The 22438-nt window shown below is 33.1% G+C and overlaps 1 protein-coding gene across 5 annotated transcripts in view; it reads right to left on the bottom strand.

Moving 5' to 3' along the window:
- LOC118199039 (putative ATP-dependent DNA helicase HFM1) overlaps positions 1–22438 on the bottom strand; it is a 511790-nt gene that overhangs the window by 477020 nt on the left and 12332 nt on the right. For 4 of the 5 annotated variants that reach the window (XM_085816885.1, XM_085816888.1, XM_085816889.1 and 1 more), the window contains exons 2-3: positions 22261–22313; positions 7988–8081 (exon numbers count right to left, since the gene is read on the bottom strand). In XM_085816885.1, coding sequence (XP_085673011.1) covers positions 7988–8081; positions 22261–22309 — 143 coding nt within the window. In that variant the 5' untranslated portion in view covers positions 22310–22313. The remainder of the gene's footprint in view (positions 1–7987; positions 8082–22260; positions 22314–22438) is intronic. The other variant, XM_085816886.1, reaches the window with a different exon arrangement.

The following is a 22438-nucleotide window of genomic DNA, read 5'->3' as shown; positions in this document are numbered from 1 at the left end:
TAGAATCTTTGTTTCCAAAAATAAAAAAATTGACTGGCTTCAGTGGCAACGATTCCTTGTGGTCATAGTACACATATGTCAAAGGACGAGAATTCAAAACAGCTTCCACTTGTGTAAAACTGTTGACAATTCTTCAAACATTAGTAAAGCTTTACCGAGAATTTTTCTTAAGCACTCTTTTACTGATTTTACTAATCTCTCGTAGAAGCCTCCCCACCAAGCCCCTCGTTCTATTATAAACTTCCAACTGATTCTTTCATTCAACAGAAAATCTTGGAATTTCTCATTCGACAATAGTTTAGAGAAATGTTTGAGTTCCTTTTTTCCTTTTTTAAAAGTTTTTGCATTGTCCGAATAAATTACTTGACAATTGCCTCTCCTAGATGTGAATCTTTTAAATGCCATCAAGAAAGAATCTGTAGAGAGATTCGGTACAAGTTTCAGATGTATGGCTCTAGTGATAGCGCATGTAAATAATGTTACATAGGCTTTTTGACTTCCTTCGATGTTTTTTACGTAAATCGGTCCAGCAAAATCGATGCCAGACACGTAGAATGGTGGTGTCCCATTGATTCTGTCTTCTGGAAGTTGAGAAGTTGTCTGGTCAGCAGACTTCAATGAATATCTTTTACAAATAAGACACTTGTTTATTATTTTCTTGATAAATTGACGTCCTTTTGGGATCCAAAAGCGACTTCGAATTTCAGCTAAGGTCGTTGCTACTCCTCCATGCATCATTTTAACATGTGCACTTTCTACTATCAAATTCATTAGCCAGGAGTCTCTTGAAAGAACTGCCGGATGTTTTTCATCATGTGACAAACTAGAATGTTCTAATCTTCCACCCGCTCTCAGTATCCCGTTTTGGTCTAAAAATTCTGGTCCTTGAAACCAGATAGGATTGTTTTTCAGCTCTGGAAGTTTAGCTCCTCTCAAAGCCAAATCAGCGGGATTACATTTACCGGGGCAATAATGCCAATTTTCTGGGGATGTCAAATTTTGTATTTCCTGAATACAATTTTTAACGAAAAGCTTAAATTTCTTTGCACAGTCTTTTATTCAGAAAAGTGTGATTTTCAAATCAGTCAAAAAACAAGAAAGTTGTAACTTCAAAACTTTAGTGATGCTAGTGCCCAGTTTAACGGATAAAAGAGCTCCCATTAGTTCCAACCTAGGTAAGATGAGCAGTTTTAAAGGCGCTACTCTAGTCTTTGAGGCAACAAAAACTGTAAATATTTGTTCATTGTTAGAAATTATATGCAGATAAGCTACTGTACCATACGCCTTTTTGCTAGCGTGAGAAAAACAGTGCAGTTCTTGAGAATTGGTGTGCCATTTATGTAGAATCATACTAGCATCTCTAAAAATGTTAATGCATTCTAAACTGGTATTGAAAGCAAGTTCAACGTTTTGGTGTCCTCCAATGATGTCATCTACATAAATGTGATCATTTAGAAATTCGCAAGTTGCAGGGTAGGTTTTCTCATATTGTTTCAAATGGTGTTTAATGGTTGCAGCCAGTAAAAACGGACTGCTATTTATGCCAAATAACACACGTGTGAACCGATAAGTTATAAAATTTTGTGGATCATCGAATAGGTTTTTAGTAAACAGAAAAAGTGTTACATCTCTGTCTTTCTCATCTGCTTCTATCTGAAGAAAAGCCTGCTTTATGTCACTTGTAAATGCTACAGGATGAAGCCTGAAGGCCAACAGAAGTTCAAAAATGTCAGGATACAAATTTGGACCAATATGCAAGCAGTCATTTAACGAAATTTCACCAGGTTCATGTGAAGACGCGTCGAACCCAATACGTAGTTTACTAGTAGTTCGATCACTGCGAACGATTTCTCTGTGAGGCAAATAAAATGTGGTTTGAGATTTACTATCAACAGTATCTGGAACTGGTTCAATGATGTTTTGTTGTAAATAATCTTGTAGAACTGTTTGGTACGAATAAAAGAGTTCAGGGTTATTCCGAAAATGCTTTACAAGTTTCTCAAATCGTTTCAGCGCAATCGCTTTATTGTCATGTAACTCATATTGTTTATCAAACTTCCATGGCAGCCTAACCTTGTAACGAGAATTTTTGTATAAAATTTCCGATTCGAATTTTTCCATTATGGTATTGTTGAATGGGTTTAATGATTCATTTTCAAGTTTTATACCTAAACTTTCAAGCTCCTAAAATTTCTTTATCTGATCAGATATTATATCTTCCTCAACTATGATATTAAAGGCTGTGGACGTGTGTGTTGTACCTTAGGGTAACCTAGCACAGACCAACCAAATAACATTTCAGCAGCTACTAAATGTTTGTTTATATTCTTACGTTTCCCAGTCACTATATCATAATAATGATCAGCTCCTATCAAAAGGGTAATTTCTTCTTTGCTATCCCAAGAGTCTGCGAGTTGTAAACCATCTAACTGTTTGCCTAAAATGTGTCAATCCAGATTAGGAGGTGGTAAATTAGAACTCGAAATTTGCTCAGTCACGAGAGCTTCAATTTCGATTTTCAAATTCGGTGTTTCCTTGTTCTGTAATTTTATCTTAACATCAAATGTTTTTTTAATGGGTGTTTTATTTCCAAACGTAAATACCGAAAGAGTCTCTGTTCGAATAACAGGAAGCTTCAATTTATACACGATTTCCTTTCTTAGGAAGGAACGCATACTACCTGAATCCAGTAGAGCTCTTATTAAAACAGACTGCGTAGTTGTTCGAAGTGTTACGCAACACGTTTGAAGTGAAATAGTTTTAATTTTGCTGCATGAGAATGCTGAAAGAACATGCGAATCTTCTATACTTTTATTTTTTTCATTTTGTTCTTTCTCAGTGCGAAAGCATATTGAACGGTTATGTCGACCTTTGCACTTGGGGCAGACGAGATCGCTTCGACATTGCTTTACACGGTGGTTTGATTTCAGGCAAAGGTAACATTTGGCATGTTTACATAATAAATTTCTCTTCTCTTCAATTGTCAGTGATTCACAGTCTTCAGTAACATGTTTGGATGTATTACAAAACAGACAACAATTAGTAGTTTTGTTATCTTTAACCAGCGCCAAGAGCTGGTAAGTGGAATGGGCGATACTCCCTTTCCCACCCTTCTCTTTATAAACACAGGAAGTGTTTTCTGATTTATGAGAGCAAAAGATGGCTTCTCTCGCGACATTCCAGTTCTGAACGAACAAACTGCAATAATTCGTCAACATTAAAAAAAGATGACGAATCCATTTTATGATTAAATTCTAAGGTTATATCAGACGGCAGAGTTTTCATTATGGCTGGAATCAACATATAACTGTATTTATCCGGTGTGACTTCTAATGATTTCAAGCTGAGTATTTGAGTTTCTATAGTGTCACAAAGTTTGCGAAGTTTTAAAATGTCACTGGATTTGGTTACTGGGATAAGATTTAGGAGTTTTTGCATGTGTGAGTTTATAATTATATCTTTCCTGTGAAACCTGTTTTTAAGTATTTCGACAACTTCATCGTAATTTGGTTCCGAAATGCAGAAACCTTCTATCGCGTTTGCAGCGTTACCGCATAAGTATGATTTTAGATAATTAAATTTTTCGATCTTTGTTAAAGATTCATTACCGTGGATTGCTACCTTGAAAGAGTTCCAAAAACTTGTCCACTGGGTATAATCTCCATAGAATTTAGCGATGGTTAATTTTGGCAGACGCGTACATTTATTGCTTTCGATTTTAGAGTTAGTTTCGTTAAGAGAGTTTTCATTATCCGAATTTGTTACTTTATTTAATTCTTTCAATTTTTTATTTGCTCTGAATTGCTATAACTGAATTTTCTCTTCGTATTCAATACAAGATAGAATTTATGTTTCAAACTCTTCGGCCTCTGATTTCAAGTCACGCTCTATCTGTGCATCTAATTGACGCAGAGTTTTCGATTTCATGATCAATTGGTCTAAACTTTCTTCTAATGTATTTGTATCAATTTCTTCTTTATTCAATTCAGATTTGATTTTTCTTAGAATCTTAGACACGGTGGTCCTGATAACTTTTCTTTTCGATTTTAATTTAGCAACAGACTCTTCCGCCATAGTTACTCTACAAATTAGAAAATTTAGTCTTACCTTTTGCTGACTTCGCACACTTGCAATTGCTAAATCCAATTCTTTACGGCCTTATGCACCAGCTGTTTCAAAATATTCTAAGATCTATAAATCGACATCAATCACTTTAAAATGTAACTTTTAATATGTACAATATTTACAGATCATTAATCAAAACATGGTGGTTCAGTTGACAAACAAATCTATATGCTTTCATAATTGAAAATCAAAATCTTTTAAATAGGAACCAAAGTGTTCCTAATCTAACAATGTGTGAAACATCAAACATCCATCTATTGAACTGCTGGTGGAGAGCCTATGGAAATTCAAAAGGCATATCGCGTCGCGTTAACATGCAACGCTAGCGCCATCTATCAATTAATCAAAATAATTTCCACAACATTTACATTTACTTTTTAACAATCCTATTAAAATTTAAATATAATATAATTTCACAGTTTAAAATACATGTAATTTATGACACTGCTTCTTAAAGGATATTAGAATAATTACACATTAAAAGCTACAAAACATTTATGTTTTGTAACAACTACACTCAACAAAATATTTATCCATCATTTTAATTTGAAGCCTTACCAAACACTTTGGCTAGTTTATATCGATTTCCTTCTCTTTAAGCATCTTTCCTCACAATAATTAGAGATTTGTCTCTATATGCAAACGAATGCTCTCGCTACTTTCTGCACGCTTTATCTCCACAATGTACCTGAGGAATCGTAAACTTCTCCACAATGTACCTGAGGGTTTACTTCATCTGGTAAAAGTTAAATAGTCCAAAACCCCCAACAGACATGAAGCAAATTATCACTATGTCTGAAAGTAACTACAATATCAGACAAAGGTTTAAATAAGCCTCTTATTTAAAAAGATCTTAGAACAAACATAAAGGCATGTTCTGATGCTAACAAAGTCAATTACATCTCATGGTGGTGCAATTAAACAAGAACAGTCAAATTCAAACTAAAAATGTGGACTAGTGGTCAAAGATTATACAATTTAATTTAAATTTAATCTGGCTCAGTAACTCTATCATATGAGGAAACAGAAATGGAAAATTATAGTAAAGGTTGAAATCATAAACAATTGGGTAATTTACATAATAATAACTGCACATATCTTTGAAGAATAATTTTCTTTATGTATTCAGTTTCTTTTTTCAGCACTTTTCCTTTTCATTTCAGAATTTTTGGATTTAATTAAGAATTTCTGTTTTTCTAAAAAACACTAAATGCATTTAGAATGTATAGAAAAAGTGACTAATTTAATTTCTTTAGTAATATGGAATTCAAAAGAAATATGAAATATATATAGTAAAGGGCGATTAAAGAGCTGGTGTGGCAGAATTCATTTTAGAATTTAGACAGGCACTGCTAGCAGAATTTAGATAGGTACTATGCAGTCGAATTTAGGATCCACAGAGATTTCATCAGATGGGAAAATGCCTAGTGCCAGCTCTGTGTATGATGCATTAAGACATATTAGATGGATCTTTTAAATTTAAATTTTCAACTTCTTTATTAATAAAAAAAATCCCTTTCTATAATGCCTGCCCAAGTGATAAGATTAAAGGCATTTTTGATACTTTCCATACTTGTGTATAGTGAAAAGTAGAGAATATAAAGGGAAGATGAACACGTTAAGAAAAAGATTCTAATATCAGGAGTAAAACATTCAAATATTATGTCTTCATTGTTCTTCCAGACGTTCTCCAAAAAGTAAGAAATTCAGCGCAAACTTTCTGTAAAGTACATCCATTACGCACTGATACCATGGAGACATTTTTCATTTTGTCACATATTTCTCGAATCTTCTAGAATCGTGGGTCTATAAATCTTGCCTTCAAATCCTTCTAAATTTTCCAAGCTGCAATGTCAAAAATACTAAAGAAAAATTATCCCAACCAAATCTGTAACAGCAAAAGGCCAGAAATATTTTGGAAAAAAAAAAAAGGAGGGAAAGAGTGTAAAATTAATTTTGTAGAGAAAACTGATGCATATTCTGAGAATTTTGAATAGTCTAAGACAATTACATGGGAAAAACGCTTACTATGAAAAAATTAAAAAAGCATTTTTAATTATTTACATAGCTAATTTTGCTTTTTCTAAGAGCTGTTTCGTAAATTATGCTTCATAGCATTATACCTTGTTTATTTTTCAGATTCAAAATATTGTATAACAAGTTGCCAAAATGGATCTTTATAATATGACAGCGAAAAATAAAAATGTTTTATTTTAATGTTATTTTTTAAATATAATTCCAATATATTATCATTATTTTAATGAAATTTGTCAAAGTTATGATGTTTTAAAAGAATCGCCAAAAAATTTTCTATAGAAACTGATCTTAAAATCGCCAAAATGTTGGCAAGTCGCCAGATTTAGAACCATTTAATAAAAGATTCACATTCCCAAAAGCAAAAAGTGTTTAAGAGCTCTTTATCACAAAAAAATGAATTTCGAAATGCTTATGTTTCACTTCTTGCTTAAAAACTCGAGTATCCCATCATTTATATTAGAAAAAGAAACAAATTATAATGCATGAACCCATTCAAAAGATTACCATATACGTTAGTGAATCGCTAAAAATATTATTCCAAAATGCTAATTCACACTCAAAATGGCAGTCATAAAAACAGACAGAAATTTCAGATGATTAAAATTAAAGACCTTCTACTGATTTTGGCCAAAATTAAGAACTTTTAAGTTCCAAAAATCGATTCCAAAACATTTAAGTACTTTTAAGGACTCTTAAGGACCATATGAACCCTGGCAATCTTCATAAAAAATTACATGTATATATTTTTGGTGCAGCCAATTGCAACCAAAAAGGGGGTGCACAACTACATATTAAAACAGTCCTATATGCAAAATTTCAATGTTCTGAGGCTACTCGTTCTTGAGTTACACATGATACATACAAACGTACAGACGCCATGAAAAAAATCTCTTCTGAATCCATTTTAAATCAATTTTATAATTTGTTTTAGGAAAGACAGTCCTTTAGTCTGTCCTTACATACAGATGTCATGCCAAAACATCATTAAATTGCATTCAATAGCAGCCAAAAATGGATATTTTCGTTGAAATATGATACTGGGAATTTTTTGTGATTACAATATTTTCTTTATTTTGTACCAGGAAGTTAAAAAAAAATGCAGAAATTTCATGTAGGAAACCTGTCATTTATTACCTATAATCTTGGAATACATGAAAATCGCACAGAAAGTGATGGAAATTTGAAATTAGATTAATTCAGTCTCCTGCCCTCCAGAACGCACCACCGCTGAACTCATTTCTGATTGAATACCACTTTCCACTCCATGTGAATGCATTAGTGTAAGTAAAAGATAAATAATCTCAACTGCCCTTGTTGTGCAATAACGAACAAGATTATCATACTATTCCAACTTCTTTAAATTATTTTGATGTGTATATCATACATAATTTCAGTGATAAACTCAGATTAGCATGCATACTTAAAGCAGTTTGAAATTACTTAATGGCATTTTCCCCAGATATTGTCAGGTGCACACACATATCTGTATAAAAGAATCTCCTATAGCATTTATTGAATATTTAAAATGTAAAAACTCAATCATCTAACCATCAAAGTTTTTAACTTTAGTTTTAAATTCTGTGTTTTTTTAATATTTATTATTTTGATTTGGGAAAGAATTTCATTTACTGTTATGAGATCATTAAATAAAATAAATTAATGCATTATTTTAAGAAACAAGGCACTAGAAATAAAGTAGCAACAAATTTGAGAAATGCAATGTATACAGTCAAGCCACTTGGAAAGTTATCAGAAGTACAACTAATACATTACAGTATGCTAGCAAATATTCTAATGTGCATAAAATTTGACATATATCACTTACATGAGAAAATATTCTGATGTTTCAGCCAGCACAGGTACTAAATAATGATGTAAATTTTCGTACTGGACATTAATTTCCTTTTTGGTCACAATATCTGAAAAAGAATTTTCATCAACCATTATGTATATTAAGGTTAAGATAAGTTATTTTCCTGTTGCAAAATTCAAACAGGTCAAACTACAGCAATTACACAATTAGGCTTCTCAGAAATTAAAAATAAAATATTGGAAAGCTTTCTGAAGGGGAAATAAGGTACTCACCAGTTATACTAGTTTTTATTTTCTTAGCAGTAATCTTTTCACAACAAAATATCTCCAAAGAAATTTTGGTACCCTTAATCTCATATCTTTAGTTCCCCCCCCCCTTAGTCTATAAAAGGTATACTCCCAGCAACAATCATTTACACTTTTTCTTCTCACCTTTTAGAACAACCATTTCACACATCACTTTTCCTTCACTTTAGCAGCCAAACATTTAATTAACTAGCTTTGTGGGCACCTGCCTAAAATAGTTATAATAATAAAAAAAAAGTCCAGTTAGTGTAATTTCATAGTTCCAGTTAGTAGTTAATAATAACAGCGATGAAAAACTGTGTTTATTTTTTTATATTGCTTAATTAATAGCAGAGAGTTTAAATTTGAAAGAAGAATTAAGCATCTTATGATTCACCAATTGACGACACAATAGCATGTGGAAGACAAAAATATTTATTTTGGGCTGCAGCAGCACATTTCTTTTAAATGCGGAATTACTTGATTAAATTAGAAAGACAAATATTTTTTGCTTTGTCAAATGGTAATGCATTTCTTTTAAATTTTCAGGTTAAATTTGAAATTTAAATGTCTTACATTTTGCTGACCAAAAATATATTCCTTCAGTTGCTGAGTTTGCTAACTGAAATTCCATTAAATTCACATAAAAATAAAATTAATAAAAAAATTCAGAGTTCAGGCTTCAAGTGTATTGAAACCTTGATGGCTCTAAGTGCCACTGTTTCCCTCAATGTGAGAAATATACATACATACACACTAATTCTTTCTTATTTAATAATACAGATAATGTCAAGCAAGCATAGCTTGCAGAATTTGCTACCATGATGACATCATGTAGATGCTCATTGCCATCTTTCTAGTGATGCTTAACCAAACAAGACAGAAGACTACTGAACACAGGTAGGTCAGCTTGGGTTCAAGTCACAAACAACAAGCTGGCTGTGCAGGACATTTTGTGGTTTTCTCCATGCATAATGTGAATCGAAACTAATTTCTCTTAAAATATCCTTAACTTACCTTAAAGTATCTTACCTTAAAGAAATAACTTATCTTAACCTTAAAGTCCCCCATTCCCTTAGGCTGACAGCCCTTGTGTGCTTTGCTATAATTCAAATAATCCAATTTCAGAGTTTGGTAGAATTACCAATTTTGTATGAACAATAGTTAAACTGGAAATATTTTGCAAACAAAATATTACCATCAAAAAAATTTGACCTTGAATAACTAATAAGTAACCCCTTCCCCCCCCAAAAAAAGGAGATGTAGATAATGTCATAAGCTATCATCCTTACAAAGACAGTCCAGATAATTAAAATCATGTTAATACAAAATAGCTTGATAAAAATTAACGTAATTTAAAATCTACAGTTGTGGTCAAAATATCAAAGCATGAATCAGCAAATAAATTTAACACATATAATACAGCTTTATAGCTTTTAGGAAGTTAAACAAGCTAAAATGAGATTCTACTCTCAATAAATCTAAATATGATACATTTCTTTTAAAAGACATAGAGAACAGAAACTGTTGATAGCAGGACATTGAATTAAAATGTGTTCAACAATTAAAATTAAGTGCCTTATTATACAGATCTGAGCATTTTCATTTTTTAGAAGATACTAAAGGGTAACTTTAGTGCAGGCATGTTAAACTCCATATCACATGTGGGCCAAATAGTCATCAGTGCGCAGTAGTGAGGGCAACAAAAGGAAAAAGACGCCATTCTAAAACTTAATGCATTTAAAAAGTTAGTAAACACATGAAATCCTATCTGATAATAGAGAAAACACAAAATCCTATCTGATTTTTTAAAAATGTACAAAAATCTGGATGGCAGGTAGATACCTATTGTTTCTGTTCTGACAACTGGTATTTTCCTGTAACCAGTTTTCTGATGTCTGAAGACATATTGCTTGCTTCAATTATTTTCAGAACGCAGGTCAGATAAATATCTGTTAACTTGGATCTCACTGCAGCTTGCTCCTTTTCGTAAGAGAAAAAGTTATTCACATTGATAAATACAACCGAACATAGGAAATACGCATGATGCAAATCTGTGGCTTTCTGGGAATTATTTGTAAAATATTGGCAAAGAGGACTTGGCAGTATTTTCATATGATATAGATGCTTGGAGAGGCACTCATGGCCAGTAGCGAGGCGAAAAGTGGCAACAGATCTGTCCCTTGCCAATAGTGGAATATTTATGATTTTCTCAATTCATTTCTTGTCTTTGTTTGCCTCTTTGATGTTTTTCCAATATTCCTCTCTAAAATATTTTTTAATTATCTGTTGAGCGGTATAAAAAGGAATTGGTTTATCTGTTATTGAAACAATTTTGGTTGCCTTCTTTGACAGAGAGTCAGCTATTTCATTACCCTGGAGTTTACAGTGTGCTGGTACCCACTGCAAAAACATTTCAAAATATCAGTCGAAATAGGAGCTTTAGATGAAGCAATGGTCAGGAGAGCAGCCCTAGAATCTTATAGAATAACAGCCCTTGAAAAATTTTCAGATTGGCATTGGAGCTGTGACAAGGCGATTTGAATTGCAGAGATCTCTGCATCAAAGGCTGTTTTAAACCTCTTGACAGGAATGTAAAATGAGAAGAGCCTGCAGAAGACACCAGCTTCAGCATTGATACACTTATTCAACTTGGAGTCATCTGTAAATACATGCAGCCACTCATTATCTGGATATAATTCATGGATAGTTTCCAAGGCTAGAGCATTTAGAATTAATTCAATTTTCTTTCTTAAAAACCTCACTTGATATCCTAACCCTGCACTTCCTTCCTTCAATTGGACATTGTGACTTGATGAAATTTTCCATCTCTCAGTTTAATGCTAGTTGTTCTTTCATGTTAAAAACTTTCTGAAAAAAACCATACTGGGTTTTAAGGTTCCGTGAAGATGATGACAAAGGGCTATTCCAAAAGACAAAACAACCTAGTCTTGTGATCTTTTCCCATAAAATTCGTGTCTTCTTTTTAATTGCTGATTTAGTACCCATATGTTCGGTTAGATATCAAAAACGCATCAGTCGGAGTTGTCCTAACAGCTCCCATGATAAGACGAAGGGTTTGGGAATGGAATTTTTCCAAGGTATCAGTAACTTGCTTACCTGTCACCAAAGGTTCACAATAGTAAGTAATAAGTGGCAAAATATGGGAATTATAGGTTAGATCAAGGGTTGTCCTGAAGCATCCCCACTTAGAGCCAGCAATTCTTTTCAGTAAACTAAGTCTCTTAGCAGTTCTTTCCAATATAATTGTAACATGCTCTTTAATATCGATTTACGGTCAAAAATGACACCCAAATAAGAGAAGTGGTTGGTTTGAAGAACAGGAAGGTTTTGGCAAAATAAATTCAGTTTGGTCGATGTGAGAGAGAAAAAGTTTGATATACAGTTTTTTGTAGATTTACTTCCATATTTTTAACATGTCACTAATCACTTAATTTATTCAGACCCTGATTTCAACAAGTTTCAGATTGTAATATAGGTTGTTTTGGGGGATTTTCTGTCCAGATAACCAAATCATCTGCATAAAGAAGGAACTGACATCACTAATCTTCAGGTCATAATAAGATCATTTATATAAATGTTAAAAAGTAAATAACTAGTGACGGCACCCTGAAAGAGTCCAGTTTTAACATTCTTGAAATGTGAGAAGCAATTTGCAAAGCGTACTCTACAGATTCGCTGGTCAAGAAAACTTTTCAAACAGTGGAACATATTTGAGTGGATACCAATATTAGATAGCTTTAATGAAAGATTTTCCCTGCAAACAAACTCATAGGCGGATTTTAGGTCTATAAAAATAGCTGATAGGATGTGTTTTTTGTCCAATGCATCCTTTACCATCTGGCTAAAAAGAGCGACATGCTGGATTGTTAATCTGTACTGTCTAAATCCAGCTTGCTCATTGGCTAAACATCCAAAATTCTTAATATACCAGTTTAACCTTCTTGCAATTATTCTTTCCATAGTTTTGCATAGTATACTTGTTAGTGAAATAGGTCAATAATCCCTAAAATCTTCCTGGTCTTTTCCCTTTTTATGGATTGGTATTATAATAGATCTAATACCACAAAGAGCCAGAGGTCCAAATAAGATTGAATAACTTTAAAATAGTCTTCATTACTCGTACTCCTAGATGTAGAAGAAATTCGGCATGGACAGCATTATCACCTAGTGATTTATTAGTTTAAAGTAATTTCTAGACGTATAGAATTCATCAAGAGTTGAGTAGAGAAAACTGGAAGGGGATTGGGGCAAAGAGGCAGAATTGCTGATAGCTTTAATAGTCTTTTTCAGAGTTTCTAATTGTTTATTACAATATTTGGATTTTTGTTGAATACCACAAAAATGCTACGCAAATGCATTTGCAATTTTTGGATATGACGTAATAGTCCTACCACTGGAAACAAATGGTTTCTTGGCAGTAGCAGTATTACCACTTTTAATATTTTCAAGGAACTTAAAAGCTCTTTATCCCATCTCTTTGGAAATTCCTCTTGGAAATAAAGTTATTAAAAGATGAACTTTTCTCTGCAAGAACAACTTTCTTAATGAGCGCTGCCTGTCTACGCCATGCCTGAACATCAGGTGAGTGTTCTGTTACTTCTGCCTTTTTCCGCAGTCTATTTCTTTTATCCTGCATTGTCTTGAGTTCTTCAGCCCAGAACAATCTATATGCTTTACATTTGCCTCTTGGGATACACTTTTTAGCACATTAGATAATTTTATTAGTAATAAGTTTGGTGGTTGAATCAACTCAAACTTTCCAATTTAATTTATTGGGATCAAACACAAGGTTCAATAGCTCTTTAAAACCAATCCAGTAGGCTTTTCTAAAATTCCAAGAAATTCTAATGACAACCTGACGATGCCTTGTACCAGGGTCATCTAAAACTTATCTCTCAGTATTAGGAGATATATCTGATGATACTAGTAAAAGGTTTGGATTAAATGACTTTCCGTTATAGTGCAAGAGTCTTTAAGTCTTTGGGGTCATAAATTAATTCAAGCATAGAGGAATGCAAAAGTTCCTCAAGTTAAAGGTTCATTTGTATCCTGATAATCCCATGATGGAAAATGGGCATTAAAATCTCCTATCAATATTGTTTTTGATGAATTATTGAGGATTGTATATAGCATATATTTTAAAGTGAGCACTGTGTTTCCACACATCCAAAAATATAACCTCCCTTTTGTCCAAACAATGACTCATATCTTTGTGTATTTTAAAGTTGGCCAGAAGTCCCTTCTTTACACCGGTTAAAATGGCAATGGCAACTTGTCTTGATTTGGGCAAAATAGATAGATCATAACCATTAAAGAAAAATACTGTAGTTTTTTCTGGAGTAAGGTTTGCTTCCATAGCTGTAAAGACGTCAATATCTCATAAGGACTTCATTAATTCAATTCTCTTGTTCTGGGAGATGCCACCTGTATTCCACTGAAGAACACCCAGGGAAAATTTTCGTCAATGGCTTCAAGGTTATTTACCATAATTTGGGGTAGATAAGCCAAGGCTTAAATGTGTTTAAACATTTAAAATTTAGGTATGTCATTTATCAGATAAAGCGGCATATCTGAAGGAATTTTATTTTTCCTCTGTCTTTAGAAATTCTTAGGTTAGATCATAAGTGATGCACAAGCAAAACAGTTAATGTAGAATTTCCTGTGAAATTTTAGCCTGTTATGAATGCTCAGGTTCTGCTAAGGCAGGTTGAACTATAATGGACTTGGTGTAAAGACACTGTAATACATACACTTTCTGTTGAATTCCGTGGTTTTTGTATGAGTTTTCCGATGACTATTTCCTTTAAACGACCACAAAAACGTTTATTTTGTCAAGTTCCATGTTTATTCTTGAACATGTCTCACTGCTTTGTGGCTTGCCTGTTGCTTTCTTCTTACAGTGTTTACTTTTATAAATTCTATTTGATTATCTAATTTACACATTCTTTTCAAAATATGGTAATTTATGGTGATAAACTAAGTTTACCAAACTCATAAAAATAATGTCTATTTCAAATCAGCATTGTTTACTTACTTTTTATTTATTGATATATTACTATTTATATTTATGTTGCAAATGTTATCAGTGATAATTACATCAATATTACTGAGAGGGGATTACTGAATAAATGTATATTAAGTGCCATTTTTTAATGCTTTGTTGGGGTGTATATGATGGTGTGGCTTTTACGATTAACTTTCATTTTTTTTTCAGTCAATAATCATGTATGTGTGGTATATATGTCAGGATTCCTTCTCTACCTGAAATTATGATATAAAGATCATCTTCAAGTGATTTTTCTTCAAGTTTATTCCCTAACTAAAATTAACATTCCACATGTACTACAGTTACAGGTTCTGTGTTACAGTTTTACATACATGACATTGTTGGTTGGTGACATAGAGTCCATCTTCTGTATCCATCTCCAAATCTCCAGGCTTAGAGCACCTAATCTCTAATAAGCTATAAATTTTAAATTTTTTCAGTTTCTGTTTTACCTATTTTTTTTTACGTGCTTCTACATTTTGCACTCTTTGTTGGTTTTCACTTCATTAATTGTAGGCTCTTTATCAGCTTTTGGTTTGTCAGTTGCCAGGTTTTAAAAAACAGTTTTAGATTAATCAGTCAAAGTTCCTTATACAGTACAAAGTCCGAAATCCGGATGTCCATTATCCAGAATGATCTAAAATCCAGACCTCAAAACCACCAAAACCGTTTTTCTCATAGGCTTTACGCATGTGCATTTGATTCCCCTCTATGCTCATAATAAAACATCTGGAGAGTCCCAATACTTAATTTCACTTTGACACTAAATAAAATACCTTGTTATTGAAGAAATAATCATTTTAGCATAAATTTGTACGATCAGTAATTTGACACCGTTGCTGCGTATCTCCTTTGGCACACACCTCAAGCTGAAACAATCCACATAGATACATCGTTGACACCAACCTGGCGAATCATTATTTATTTTACTTTCCTTTGATCACCGCATGTTTATCAAAGCATGACAACTTGAGTAATGACTCATGTAGCGATGCCTACATATTTTTTTTTTTTTTTTAATGTTAGAAAATGAATAATAAAGGAGTACGGTAACCTTTTATGCAGACATTACGCTTGGTGATGATTACAGATTTAAGTTAAATGCGCTAAAAAATGTTGGCGAGGAAAAGTTTACCCAAAATTTCCTTCCATATGCTAAAAATAGATTTCGTTGATCATACTTATAGACCCAAAGATTACATTTAGGGCTGTTTGAATTAAGAATAACTGATTTGTTATTCACATAAACCCAGCGTCAGGGCTTATATGGCCGCAGAATTTAGGAGCCACAGAGATTGCATCAGGTGGTAAGATATCTAGTGCCGGCCCTATATAAGGCTTAAGTATATGTGGGAATTTATTTATTCAGAATTCTGATAAGCCTTAAGCATGTGCAAGAAATAGACATAATACTAATAAATAGCTAAACTAATACAATTAAGGCTTAATTGTTTCAGTGCGCGATAGAAGCAAGATAAAATTTAACGGAAGAACTTGTCGTTAGTCATCAAGCTCATAATGCACAGCCAAATATGTATAGTGAAGGATAGTTAAATTTGATGATGATAGCCACTAATTTTAAAGGTTTTCGGATATTGCAAAACAAAGGTGAAATTTTCCTAATTAACGAATTTTGTAAAGAAATGTGGAGAAGTGGTAATAAATGAAAATGATATAAAAGAAGTTTTTCATCATGATAATAATGCTTCTCAATCATCAATCAATTAATGAATGGCAAAATCTGTAGTTATGGTTCTGGATCCAGAAAATACTGCTACCAATAGTGAAGAAAGTGACAGAGAAGTTACTGAAAACGAGGAAATTTCGATTAACAAGTTAGTTCCACAAAGGATTAAGCATGATTTAATTTGCAATAATAAATGAAGGTATTATCTTTGTTGTTGTTGTGTCTCTCTAGATTGGCAAAAAATCTACTATTCTACTGTTTCAAATGTAAACAAATATGCCCGTCATGTTATTTAAAACTTAAGGCTTAACCACACTTAAACAGCTTTTAAATTGTTGATAATTGTACAAATATTGCTTGCAGATTTACTAAAGGCATAAAAAGCCTTAACCGGAAGATAAGAACAACATAATTCAATCATTCTGAAAGCAAAAAATGCACAATTTATAAACATATAAAAGTAAAACTGGGATCACTGAGCCGGGTAACAGAGTGAATATATATATAAATTACGTTTGGTGCAGCCGATTACAACTAAAATACAATGTTATAGCAGTCCTATATACAAAATTTCAACGTTCTGAGGCTACTCGTTTTTGAGTTATGCGAGATATGTACGTACATACGTTCGTACAGATGCCACGAAAAATTCTCTTCAAAATTAATTTTAAAGCAGTTTTATAATTTTTTTGGAGGAAAAGAGTCTTTTATTCTGTCTTTACGTACAGATGTCATGCAAAAACATTGTTAAATTGCATTCGATAGCGGTCAAAATGGATATTTTCATTGAAATATGCTGCCTGAAAATTTTCGCGATTACTATACAATCAAAAGTCTTTAATCTGGACACGTTGGGACTTCGGCGATTCTGGATTATTGGTTTTTCCGGATTATAAATCATCAATTTAAATCTGGTAAGATGGCATGCAAAAATTATAGAATTAAAAATATGAAACTGTAATTTATGAAATAAAGAGCAATTATTATCTAAAGGGTATCAAAATTTACAAAAAAAAAAGCTTAATATTTGTTTACTTTATTAAACATTTCTTTCAAAGCGCGCATGCGTAAAGCATACATTACGCACGGTCGAAATTAGAAAATTGCAACCAGAAAATTATTTGATGTGTTTTCGTGATATTTATAATGACGAGGAATTTGATTTAAAACATATCAAACACGGAGTATATTGAGATAAAATACTACATTTAATAAGGAATTATAAGCCAAATAAAATAAAAGCATCTGCCCAGGAGATAAGGATAGTGCTGACAGATCATCTTCCAGTTCATTGTGCGCCGCGTCGTTCCCCCAGCCCCCCGCAGAGCAGTGTGAAATTGATAAACATATTTCAAAATGATAAGAGAATCAAAGGATATGCCTTTATCCATTTTTTGCAGCAATTCCACTTTTTGTTTGATGGACATCGAAACATGCTTTTGCTTTGTAGATCCTTTGGTAGCTCCAGAATCGGAAATTCTTTTTGACATAATCGAAAATTCAAGCTTACTTTTATAAAATTGCTCTAACAGTCTGCAAAAAATAATAAGCCAGATCCAATTAGAAGATTAAGGAACAACGCAATCTGCAACATTAACTGAAATAGATAATTAGATAATTTTAGCTTATCTTATACCGTCCGTTATACATTAAACGCGCATGCGCAAACGTATTATGAGCATGCGTAGACGCATATGTGCATGCGTAAAGGTATTATGCGCATGAGTCGGATTAAAGACTTTTGACTGTATATCATCTCCAGAACTAGAAATATCTAAAGTCTTAGGAGCGCTGTGGAATCTAAGAACTGACACTTTATCTTGCGAAGTTGATTTAAGAATTGAAATGATGGAAACATTTCCTCAAAGAAAGTTACTTTCTATTGCACAGTTTTTGATCTGATTGGGTTTTGTTGTCCTGTAACATTGTATCCCAAATTACTTCTTCAAGAAAGCTGGAAATCAAAACTTGGTTGGGATGATGAACTGTCAAAAGATGTAACTGAAAAGTTTAAGAAGTGGTTTAAGGATCTTCATCTTTTGAAATTGGTAGAAATCCAAGATATATGTCAATAGAAAATTGTGTATCCATCAGCCTGCATACACTCTGTGATGCATCTAAATTATCTTCTTTTTCAAATGTCATTTTCTTGAGGAGTGAAACTGAAAATCAAGTTTCAGTGAAACTGGTGATTGCTAAATCAAGAATCGCACCATTGAAAGCAATGTCAATTCCTAGACTAGAGTTGATGGCATGTACCGTAGGTGTACGTCTTTCTGATATGGTGAAAAAGGCTTTAAGTATTCAAGATATTGAAGAATATAATTGGACAGATTCAACTTCAGTGTTATATTGGATAAATCATGATAATACATGGACTGTGTTTGTAAAAAACAGAGTTAAGGAAATTTGAAATCTCACAGATTGAACAAAGTGGCGACATGTACCAAGCACTGATAACCTATCGACTTGCCATCAAGAGGTTGTTCAGTGAAGAAATCAATAGAATCACATTGGAGGGAGGGTCCCCAGTGGCTAAAGTTGTCGGAAAAAGAATGGTCTCATTATACACCAAATGATGACGAAGAGAGCATTGACACGGAAAAGCGAAAGTTCTAACAGTACTGAATAATGTCAACGCCTTGTCTTCAAAAGTTGTTAGCTACTTTTCGAAGTACACAAAAATTTTGAGAATGATCGGGTGGATGTACAGGTTTATACAAAAATTCCCGAAAGAAAAGTGAAGAAAGTGAGCATGGGGAGCTAAAGTTCGTGAGCTAGAAATGGAAAAAAAAAATTATAGTAAAGCTCATACAACTTGACTCTTTTTCATCTGAAGACATTAAAAATTTAAAGTCCATCAGTGTGTTTAATGATGAAACAACTTTGTGAGTCAAGATAAAATTAACAGAGAGGGAAGATTTCAGAAATTTTAAATATCCAATTTTATTGCCAAGTACACATAAATTAGTTAAACTACTCATCCTAGAACATCATTTGATTTTACATCGTGCTGGACTTCATATGTTCCTAACCAATCTTCAAGAGAAATTTTTGATTATAAACAGTAGGAAAACAATAAGTGTAGCTATTTCTAAATGCATTGTTTGTAGAAGACACAGTACAAAAGCAATGAGAACAGTTTCTATGCCACTTCCGGAAGACAGAATTAGAGAAGCATCCATTTTTGAAGTCATTGGAATAGACTTAGCAGGCCCTCTTATTCTTAAAGATGGAACAAAAGCTTGGTTTGCTTTGTATACATGTGCTGTATTCAGAGCTATTCATTTGGAACCTCTAACTTCTCTATCTATGAATTGCTTTCTCTTAAGTTTACAAAGATTTATTGCCAGACGTGGACGTCCTCAAGTAATATATAGTGATAATGGGACGAACTTCACAGGAGCAAATAATCTTTTTAATGCTATTGATTGGAAAATGATTGAAGGTGAAGCAGCTCATAGAAGAATTACATGGAAGTTTAATGCACCCTCAGCTTGCTGGTGGGGTGGTTTCTGGGAATGTTTGATCCAAATCGTTAAGAAAATGCTAAGAAGAGTCTTGAAGAATACTTCACTAACTTACGAAGAGATGCTTACTTTGTGAATGTGAAGCTGTAGTTGATTCGAGACCATTAATTTATGTATCCGAAGATTCAGATGTGTTAAAACCAATTACTCCTTCAATGTTCCTGCAAGAAATTCCAGAAGTTGGTGTGCCAGATCTTGACCATACAGACAAGATAAATTTAACTCGAAGGTTATGGTACCAGCAAAGACTTCGGGAAGAGTTGAGAAAACGTTTTAGAGTAGAATATCTAGGAAATCTCATGCTCAAGCACACAAATAAAAAGTCATCTTATAAATTAAAAGTTGGGGACATAGTTTTAATCGAAAACGAAGATAAGAAGCGAGCATTTTGGCCTTTGGGACGAATAGTCAAGTTGTATCCTGGTAAAGACAATATCAGACTGGTTAAAGTTAAGACATCAAATCGAGAGTTTCTAAGACCAATTCAATGCTTGTATCCATTAGACATACAACCAAAATCTGAAGGAAGTCCTAAAAAGGCAGATACTGAACAAGAAAATATCCCTACAAGTCTTCAAGAGATATGGAAAGAGAGAGTTACTAGAAACGGTCGAGCTATAAAAGTGCCTTCTAAATTCAAGGACTTTGAACTTTAAAATAGACTTTTAAGTGAATTTTAAAATAGACTTTTAATTGATTTTTAAAATGGACTTTTAAGTGAACTTTAAAATATATTTTTAAGTGAACTTTAAAATAGACTTTTAAGTGAACTTCAAAATGGAATTTTAGGTTACATTTTAGATTAATTAAATATTTGTTTTGATAAAAATCCTATTATCAAAAGGTGGGGAGTATGTAAAGCATTGCATTGCTCATGTACATTCAACCAGTGTAATATTAATTTCCTTTTAGTTTTGCTTTGAGTGGCAACAGCTGTAAAACATTATTTTTTTGGTAGAATAAACTTATTTGGTTGTGTTTAAAATTTTAGAGAGATTATTCACGTAAAAATGAGTTGATGAATGGACAAAATGGTGTACATTTACTGTCGTATCTAACAGGTTTCTTGGGCATTGCATTTCCCTAAGGGCCTGCTTGACAGCTGGCCACCAGAAAGAGTCAAATGCATTTTACAGGTCAAGGCACAGGAGAGCCAAATGCATTTGACTGCTTTTGTTTGCTTGTATTTGGGAGATTGCTAAATCGATTGCATGAGTGGCTGAGCTTTTGGGTTTAAATCCATACTGATTGGTACTTATTCTATTGTCTTTATATATATGGTATTTTATTCTATTGACCATAGTCATTCAAGAAGCTTTCCCATGGCTGGTAGTAGATTTACTGGTCAGTAGGATTGAGGGTCCTCAAGTTTTTTTGTTTTTCTTCAAGAACAGGATGATTTGTCCATGCTTGAAGCATTCTGAGAAGCACAGCAACTGGCACATGTAGCAAAAACCATGACAGGATATTTTTTGAATGACATTGGAAATACTGGCATGGGAAACATCTCATTGAAGTTACAATGTATGGCCAAAACAAGCCAATTTAGATACCCAGCCTTGTTGCATTTAGGTAGATAAGGAGAGTTGAATGTCAGGATTACAAGCCCTGTAATGACTAATTAACCTTCCTTTCATATCTTACCGACATGAACAAGGACAGTAACTACATCTCACTATAAGTTTTAAGATCTAAACATACCTAGCTGAACAGACATCTTGGTCAGAGAGTTCGGATATAAATTCCTCTTCTGATGCAGATGAGAAATCTATCTCAGAAATAAGACCATGACTAGACTTTGTCTTGTGTACTGTTGCCATTACATTTTTGCATCCTATTTTTTTTTTTTTTTTTAAATTTCAATAGGGCTAATGATTGAGCAGGAATAGCAATTAACTAACAAACTTTTGACCAAAACTACTTAATGTTCTTCAGTTCACCTACATATGATTTCATATATTTGTAAATCTCAAAAGGTGACAGTATCTGCAATACATTATTTGCGCTAGTAATTGCTAATAAGAGATGGCCGTTTCTTGAATCCTTCAAATCTAAGTCCTTTTTTTTATTATTATTATTTCTGATATACTAGCATTTTTCATTCTGAGAGTTCTGAGATTGCCGTATTAAAAAGTATAAAGATTTCACCATGGAACTCGAAAAAAGGAGCATAAATTCCTGTGTTAGGGCTAGCTAAACCTATAAGATCACAAAAGATCTATGGACAAATTTCTTGAATTTAGGAACTCTCGATTATTCATTCCCAAGTTACTGATTCTTGAGATACGGAGACAGCTGATTGATACACACAAGGACAACTAAGTATCTCCCATTTTAGCTAAAGCAGAGCACAAAGCAGTATTTTGAAGACAATAATTTGCATACCTTTATCAGGACCTTCTTATTCAATGATATGAGTCTCCATATATGGCAAAAAATGTGGGCAGTTTGAAACTGCAGACAAAAGTAGTAACTGCCTCTCTATAAGCTCCAACCTCTAAAAAGAAAAACCACAAGGGAGAAAAGACAGATGAAAGTTGGGAAAAAAGAGGAAGAGCAAAGATCACTGATGCTTCAAGATCCTAACAACCTTGTTTACCAAGAAGGTGATCAGCTAGGTTACCTCACAAATGACACAAAAGCCGAGGACATCACATACATAAAAAAATATAATTTAGTGGGAAGGAAAAGAATTAATTATAACTAAATCAAACCTTCTTGGGCTTCTGAATTTTTTGCAAAAAAGTCTTCTAAATCACCCATATTTCTGAAATAAAAGATAAGAAAAATAAAAATGTCATACATTAATTAGGATGAGCATATGCACATATATATTAATGAAATTGAGACCATAACCACCTCAGATAATTGACAACTTGGTTAGATTTCAAA

Source organism: Stegodyphus dumicola, chromosome 5, assembly GCF_044657685.1.
Source record: "Stegodyphus dumicola isolate Sdum_Otavi_A_Nest chromosome 5, ASM4465768v1".
NCBI classification, from domain to species: Eukaryota; Metazoa; Arthropoda; class Arachnida; order Araneae; family Eresidae; genus Stegodyphus; species Stegodyphus dumicola.
Note: the sequence above shows the minus strand (reverse complement) of the source record. Positions and strands in the feature narration are given on the sequence as shown.